Source organism: Acromyrmex echinatior, chromosome 4 (assembly GCF_024713525.1).
Source record: "Acromyrmex echinatior isolate Ae372 chromosome 4, ASM2471352v2, whole genome shotgun sequence".
Lineage (NCBI taxonomy): Eukaryota > Metazoa > Arthropoda > Insecta > Hymenoptera > Formicidae > Acromyrmex > Acromyrmex echinatior.
In genome coordinates, this window is record NC_141855.1 from 3,524,165 (window position 1) to 3,533,192 (window position 9,028).

The 9,028-nt window shown below is 26.9% G+C and overlaps 1 protein-coding gene across 1 annotated transcript; it reads right to left on the bottom strand.

Annotated features, from left to right (window-relative positions):
- Positions 1–2,909: 2,909 nt before the first annotated feature.
- On the bottom strand, positions 2,910–4,606 carry LOC147909870 (uncharacterized). The gene is made up of 3 exons (XM_087405935.1): positions 4,301–4,606; positions 3,394–3,520; positions 2,910–3,275 (listed from the first exon to the last, which is right to left on the bottom strand). The coding sequence occupies exons 1-3, from the start codon at positions 4,604–4,606 to the stop codon at positions 2,920–2,922; spliced, it is 789 nt and encodes a 262-aa protein (XP_087262061.1). The 3' UTR covers positions 2,910–2,919.
- Positions 4,607–9,028: the final 4,422 nt, after the last annotated feature.

Here is a 9,028-nt window from a genome sequence, read left to right on the forward strand (position 1 = left end):
GACTTTCTCTTCAATCCTTGGCTTGTAAATCCTTGATTTATATTTAGCCCTTTCATAACGCTCCATCGATGGCTCGTTGATTCTGAATTTTTATTATCCAAGAAGATTATATATGTAGATAATTAAATACGATGCGGTGAACTTGTTAAGTTTATATCAAGATTTGAAAGTGAAAATTTTTTTAAACATTTTCATTACGATACCTCGTGAAATTTAATCGCAAATTATTAGCAATTATTACGACAAAGTTAATACTGTCAAAATTCAAACTATCATTAAAAATCATATAAAATTTTTTTATCACTAAAAATTTTTTTTAATATGTACATGCCTATATACGTTTATAACATCATATATATATTATTACTATATGTATATATATATATATATATATACTATATATACTATATATACTATATATACTATATATACTATATATACTATACTATTATATATGTTATGAGAAACGATATAATATTTGTGTAAAAGGAGGCAATCTAAAAATGGCCAATTTTGGCCATAAGTGGACACCTTTAAAACCTATGCATTTATCATTTTGAAAGTCTATATATTTATGAAAAAGAAGCTTATTTACCAAGAAAAACTTGGGAACCTTCCAAAAATATTAAAATATTTAAATGCTTTACAAACTCATTTTGTTTCTATATAATAAATGATGATAGATTTCAAAATTAATAATATGTTTATACTTAATACATATTAGACCATTAAACACACACACACACACACACACATTCTCTAATTATTCTGCATATAAAAATATTAAGGTAAAAATATATAATTTACTAGATATTTTATACATTATTTTTTTTGGCACATATTGATATGAAATATTAAATATCTTGTAAACTATTGGTTTTTTATATCTTTACTTCAATACTTTTATAAATAGAAATTAGAGAAATCATTTCTCGGTAAAAAGTTTCACACATTAATATATGTAAATATGTATAAACATACATAAATATTTATAAACACGTATAATCATATATAAAATATGTCCATATATATGACATACATTCTTCTTTCTTTTGTAAAATTATTTTTTAGTGTAATAGAAATAACAATAATAATGTGAAAACATTAAAAATAATTAAAGGAATCATTTTTGCATTGTTCGTTTTAGAAAAAAAAAACAAGTTTGAAAAAATGTTAAAAAAAATTGCTCATAATTATGCATAATTTTATATATAATATTATATATAATTATATATCATTTATACATAAGTAATTTTTTTACATTTTTTTAAACTTGATCTTTTCTAAAATAAATAATGTGAACATTACCCTTTTTTTAATTATTTTTAATATTTTTACATTATTATTGTTATTTCTGTTACACTAAAAAGTAATATTACAGAAGAAAGAGAGAAGGATATATAAACATGTATGGATATATTTCATATAAAATTATATATGTTAGGAATATTTATGTATGTTATATATATATATATATATATATATATATACATATATATTCATGCATGAAAAATATTTTACCGGGATTTATGTAAAAAAATCATATTCCATTTAAAAAAGTAGAAGTAACCTTCATGCAATCTTAAAAAAATTTTTTTTTAATTGATTTTACCATTGTTTATCCCTCATACAACTTTCGTTTGAAACATTTTTGCCTACTAAATTTAGTTTTTTATATATTTCGATATTTTAGGTGGAACACCCTGTATGTTTGTGGATCTTTCCGGTAGTGTATTCTTTACAGTGTTTAATGTTTGCTCCAACCAGAGTCGGCATATATTATACATGAAGTATTTTATCTTGTATTATACAGTATAATACATAGTTTTATACTTATTTTATACATATTATACTCCATGTGGCACCATCTCTACATTATGTGTATAATTAATTCTAAAAAGAGATCAATCTCTACATTATCCACGCTAAAAATCAATCTGAAATTTGCAGTCAGCCAGTCAATCAATTGTATATATGTAATAAATGATATTTTTGTACAAATACAAATAAAATTTGAAAATTTTCTTTTTTTTTCTTTTTTTTGGAAATATATATTGCAACTAGAATAACATATTTCTATAAATTACACTAAACTGCTAACTTTAGGTTTGCTCGTCTTACTTGAAAAATTTTTTAACTTAAAATAAGATAGATATATATTTGGACGTTGAAAAGAGAGACTGCGAATGTTAAATGCAAAAAATGCAATGTGAATAGACCTAATGTTTATAGTTTACACTCATCAGTTCTAGAAGTTGATTGTATATATTAAAATGAGATAAAAATTATAAAAGAGCAAATTAACTAGAATATTTATAATTTTATGAGTCAACGCCTAATAAATTTACTCACTTTTGTAATTTTCATCTCATTTCAAAATATACAATTGATCTCCTGAGATGTGTTTAAATTCTTATTTAATGTTCCCCAAAGGGATGCGTTCCAAAATTCGATTCTATCAATCCAAATATCATTTTATCCTTGTTATTTATTGAATATTGAACAAGAATAAAAAACATTCAGAATTAACAGAATCGAGTTTTGAAACGCAAAGTATTATAATGTTATTCTTGTTTAACATTCGGTGAAATCAGTTGCATTGGAATAAGAAACACAGTGTCGCTGACGTCATTTCGGGAATAAAAAACGCTTTATGCACATTTCTTGAACTAGTAGAACTTACAATGCAATTAGATTATCTTTTTTTTCCTTATCTCTTTTAAATATAAAAAAATATTTTATGCATTTAAAAAATAGTGAAGATGGATTATTATAATATATATATATATATATATATATATATATATATATATAGTGAAGATATAGATTATTATTATACTTTTTAAACTTTAATTTCCTACATTGATTTATCAAAAAATTGACTTTCATATGTATATAATTTGGCTGTTAGTTAGATTCTTAACACGTTCTGCTGGGTGTATTATATTGATACTGGATTGGTAAAGCTCTTTTCTTTACGTGATGTAATTTAACTTTCATAATAGCCTGACCGATTTTATTGATGCTATCTTGATACTCAGATTTCCAGGGTGTCAATGATATCTGTCTTCTCTCGACATCTTTACATTTTTTTTCCTGTTTTACTCCAATTTTTGGTTTATGATCGCGTTTTCCATTATACATCGAGGAAGACAAACGACATTCCGGCGGGCAATCAGTTTTTATGATTATTTTTGTTGGCATACACGGTGGGCATTCACCATCTGTACCGAGGACTGTCAACGGCATATCTCGCTGTGTCATACGTGCGGCTGCTAAGAAAATAAAAATTTCTTTAAGCTTAAGCTTCTTAAATAATCATTAATAATACAAAGATGACAAATTATGAACGTGCGTAATACCTACGATTTATTCCACAGTATTCGTACTTACCAGGATCACTGTAATCTTTTTGATACGTCGTTTTCATCTCGTCAAAATCACTATCCTTCTGTGTAATCGGTTCTTTTGGAAATGATTTCTCTAACGTCTCGTATAAACCAGGACGTGCTTCTTTAAACTTCAATTTAAAATTTAATTCTTTGTAATATCCACATTACATTAATTTTAATTTATTATGTTATTTACATTTAAATTAAAATCTCTTTTTGTATGTTAATATTATATTAATTTTTCAGAACAAATTTGTCGTAAATTATAAGTAGAAATTATATATACAGAGTATACATAAAAAGGGCCCACGAATCATACAGTACTATTCTTGATTAAATATTTAGTCAAAATGTCTTGAATCATTTTTTTACAATGCTTAATGAAGCAGTTATTATCAAGTAAAGCTAATTCAATCACGCACGCGCGAATGTATGTACATTCACACATACTATCAAGCGCGCGACTCACTGACATGCTCGTCTAAAGGATCCGGTCCATCGCGCCAGTTGAAGAAATATAGATTTATACTTTAATTAATGGATATTGTTCCATGTATATAGATAGAAGTATAGATTCATATTTTAAATGAATACATTATTTTATGTATTATAAATTGTTTTGCTTAAAAACGATTTTCTTAAAATTATCTAGACAAATTATAATTTCATCTTTTATCTAGATAAATTAAATAATTAAAATCATCTTTATCTTACTTAAGATATGTTTACGCACAATTTACTTTATCTTTAGCTAGCTAATTTCAAATATATATATATATATAAGCCAAGAGAAACGTAAATGCATATATGAGCTATATACATTCGTAAAATAAATCTTTTATTCTAAGGTCATAAAAGCTCACTTATGTAATATGTTAAACAAAAGTTTGAATATTTTCTTTTCTTACGCAAATATTGGTTAGTCGATCTAATTGTATTATATCTGTCTTGGGATCTGCCCGTTCGATTTTGGTTTCATAAATCTTTGGCTCCTGCAGTCGTCCCATAGGACCTATCCGACTCCAATCGATATACTTCTCAAGTTCTCCATTTGATAATTCTTTACGTTCTTGTCGCGAATCAGTACAAGTACAATCTTTAACGATAATTGGTTTAATTGGTTTAATTGGAGGTTCAGTACGACATACGGATGACACGTGGGGCCAGGTATAATCTCTCTGATAGGTCGAAACGTACTGATTTATTTTATTCATGATTTAATTTCTGGACTATGAAAATTCCTGTACTATGAAAGTTCCTAAATGATGAAATCTTTACGAAGATTTATGAAGATTTTAAGCCATTGTTGTCACTTTGGCGATCTATTGACACTATCAACGTCAAATATTGATATTAAATGTATATACATAAACAATTTTTAATTTTCATTTACCTGCTAATTTTATGCAACATTTTGAAGCAATAGTTTATTGTTCTATTATAATTTTCATCATATCTGTTTCCAAATTTTTATACATGACTAATCTTGCTAACATATTTATGTTTTACGATTACATTTTTGTACTTTAAATTTTCATATATTTTGCAATAAAATTTTTGACGGTTTAACCTTGATATAGAGTGACAACTAACATACAGATAGTCGATTTGCCGAGAAAACGCTCCTCAAATTTTTTCGTTTCTAATTTATAGTGATTTATAGAAATATGCAATCTTCAGGGCACGTACACCATGGAATTATTCAGAATAGATTTCGATCGAAATTATTTTAAATTATATATCGATTTTCCTAGAAAATCATTTTAAAAAATTAAGGAATAATTAAATAATTTCGATTGAAATTAATTAATTCTACAATACGTGTCCTACCTTATTCTAAGTAGACTTCTATATGACTATGGACTTCTATAAGTAAACTGCCAATTTCGCCTCCATGTTTGCAGCATAAATTGACACAAACCGCAGTTCAATAATATAAAACGTTTAAAGAAAAATTACTCCAAATTTTTAATAGAACTGCACTTTTCATATTTTGTACTTCTTTTAATTGTACTATATTGTGCTGATTTGTGCCAAGTTTTTCACGAAATTTCGCGCTGCAATAATATTACTCTCGAATTTTGGAACACTATTTGCTCTGTGTATATATATATATATATATATATATATATATATATATATGTGTGTGTGTGTGTGTGTGTTATTATAATGTTAATATTTTTTATAATATCCCAGGTAACATGCATGTTGCACAAGATACCTAAAAGACGTTTTTTAGATATCTTATGCAACATAAATGTTATTTGGGATAATATGTTTTCTTGTAAAAACAATGTTAAAATAATTTAAAGTAACGTGTTCTAATTTTTAAACTTTAGATAGCTATAAGTCAAAAAAAGTCTGTTTAGTTTGTCTTTTTTCTAAGATATCTGTACCTCCTTTGTATATAGAATTATTATTATACAATATTTATAATTTTTTTAACCTTGCTAGTCCTTAAAAAAAAAGAGAGAGAGCAAATTAAAACAAAATTATTCTTTTCAAACTAAACTTTTAATTAGCTTATTTGACAATGAAAATTATGCGTGACATTTTCCCATTGATGCTAACTGAAATTTTATTCAAGATTGCAATAAGTAAAACTGTGAGAGCGTATATTGCTAAGTCGATGATTTTTTGAGTCGAAATTTTTAAAAATTTAAATTTAAATCGAATTTCTATCATGTATATGGTCATAAAGATCTCTCAATGATTCAAAAAACATTTGTTCATATTTCCATATTTTATTAACTATATAGTAATAACATGACAGAATGAAATTATAAGAACACCGTGCTCTCGGAAAATAGGGAAGCTAGCAATAGGCTAGCAATGTGGTCTGATTTAGTCGAAATAAATCATCTTGCCTTCTCTCGTCAACTGGCACGTTTTCGCCACGAAGGAAGGAAAGCTCGGAAACGGACTGTACCGATGGTCGCTCTAAAGATATCGCTGCGTCCACGTACCAAGAATAGAACAGTGATGTCGTCATTTTGAACATCGACTAAACAAGACGCGATGAAGTCGTGCCATGCATACACACTAACGGTTTTCCAACGGGCTAACTAATCGAATTTGGCTTTATATGCGCGATATACCTTCAATAGGTTACACATCATCAGCCAATATGCTTATCTTGCCTTCTCTGTAGACTTTAAGTTCTCTTCCAATTCTCCCCTATTCTCCTAATTCAATGTAAAATCATATAGAGTTTGTTCAAGACAGAACAATATACAAGATCAATAATATGAAGACGAGCATCTAAATAATGCTTTAATTAAGAAAGTAGAAAATAGATGAATATTTTACAAATTATTATATTATTTTGTATCACGAAAGATGTGTATTGGGTGAGTACAAAAGTTTGTGTCTAATTTAAAAAAAAGTTTTTAATGTAAATTTAGAACTTAATATTTTACTCGAATTGGCAATTACTATTTGATAGAACAAAGTTTTAACTGTAAGGATTTTTTTATCGTGATATAATGATTTTTAACGAAGTTATGAACAATCAAAATCAACGTCTTTATTTAATCCACAATAATTCAATAACAAACAATTTTAGAAACATTTTTAAAAAATAATTTTATAGGGAAAATTTAAGTTTTTATGTTAAAAAGTAAAAAATTTTAGCAAATTTTTTTAAATTTTGGATGAATAAATCCACAAAGAAAAAAATTTTTCACGAGAAGAAAATTTCTCATTATGTCCAGCTCGTAGTTTTCTATATATAAAAATGACCAAACTCACAGAAACTCAATAAAACATAGTGACCTTTCAAAGGTGAAGATTTTTTAAGCTTTAAAATATTTTTTCTTAAATTTAGATTTCGTTTATTTTTAACGAAGTTGCAACTATTCGAATTTTAAATATATCGACCACAAATGTTTGCACTCATCTAATATAAAACCATCATTTATTTATATCGCTAGAATATCTCAACATGTGTAGTTTCGAGACGACGGCGGCCAGTTCATTGTGCGAATTTAACTTATGTCAGATGTCGAGGACGAACGATAAAACGAACAAGGAAGATATTCCTTGTATTACATTGTTTAACTTGTAGTTTAACTGTTTGGTACATAAAGAGATCAAGACTCACGTTGTCTATTCTCAAAGACTGCTTTTAACTCTCGGCAGATGTATCCTTCTAAGAACTGAGTCATTTTTAACCTTATTCTATTCAATCGAATCTGTTGGATAATCAGACTTGTTTTGCCTATAAATATAGTTCATAAAATAACAATAAAAAGCCATAGTTTATGAATTTGAATTTATACTTTTATGATGTAAAAAAGATATACAAACAATGTTTGAAAATTATATGAATATATCGGCTCTTAAGTGATCCAATCACTGCCAAGAGTTAATAAAACTTCGATAAAGATACGGAGAGAAGTATTATTTTGCTCCGAGTTCCATAGACATATTCGTAGTCGCAGACTATGATCGCAGACGCATCTATATAACACATACTACTGAAATGAAGGAACAATCGACTCAATAAAAGAGTGAAAGAATAGACAAAGTGAAACCATGTGAAACAACGAAAAAATATGCGAAAAACCGTGATGCTGAGACCAAGAAATTTATGTTCCGCTTTATGACACATCCATCTTTTTCCCGCTTTGCGACTTTGGTCAGAAATATTTGTTCATTCACACGAGGAAATAAGAAGAATCAGAAAACTCATATGTATCTCTGTGCCATTAAAAATTACCAACACATACGTTTGTGCTGTAAATTTTGGCCGGGAGCAAATTATTATTTGCACGATTTAGTGCGAGAATAGGCTCTGACCAAAAGTTATTACGAAGATTTATATACTGCTCCATCTCATTTTTTTCTTCTTCTCGATTATTAGCTTCTTAATATTTTTGAGACAAGACAAAGAAAGAAAAAGCAAAGAGAATCTTTTTAACAAAGAGGCTAGGATGTATGCAAAATATGTGTTACAGAAGGGTTAGTAAAGTTACAGAAGAGTTGGTAAATACAGTTTTACGCATATAAGAGATTATATTGTATATTATCTGGAGGTTCGGATTAATTTTTACTTTTGAAAAGAAATGTTTTTCTATGAATTTTCTATAGTTAATGAATCTTATAACTACAGGAGTTTAATTGTTCCATAATTGTTGTCGTTTCTTCCAGTCGCTATTTTGGCTTAACTTTTTTTATTCATATTTTATAAAATCTTTAATATTTAATACGTTAAGGAAGGGTGAAAGAGAGAGAGAAAGAGAGAAAGAGAGAAAGAGAGAAAGGGTATGAGACAGAGAGAGAGAGAGAGAGAGAGAGAGAGAACTAATAGAATCCATTTCAAATTTTAATTCGATTTTATACTTAAGTTTATGTATTTTTAAACATTTTCTGCTTAAATTATATTTACTTTAACAAGTTTTACTTATTTCTCAACATATTTTTTTAATAATTATAAAATTAAAACCTTTAAGCAAAGTTCAATTTTAATTAAACGAAATGAAATTATGTATAAAAATTGCAAAACATTTTATATAAAATTATTCGTATGACTGTAAATTAATTTTTCTAATAATTGGTCGTCGTAAGAGTTTAATGCGTTTTGTAAATTATATTTAGAACAAAAGTGTATGTACACAAACGCACTCTCAATTAGA

Coding starts and splice junctions, on each gene's coding strand:
- LOC147909870 (XM_087405935.1), bottom strand. CDS start 4,606: ATGAATAAAATAAATCAGTACGTTTCGACCTATCAGAGAGATTATACC. Junction 3,521..4,300: donor ATCGACTAACCAATATTTGC/GTAAGAAAAGAA, acceptor TTTAAATTGAAG/TTTAAAGAAGCACGTCCTGG. Junction 3,276..3,393: donor AAAAGATTACAGTGATCCTG/GTAAGTACGAAT, acceptor TTATTTTCTTAG/CAGCCGCACGTATGACACAG.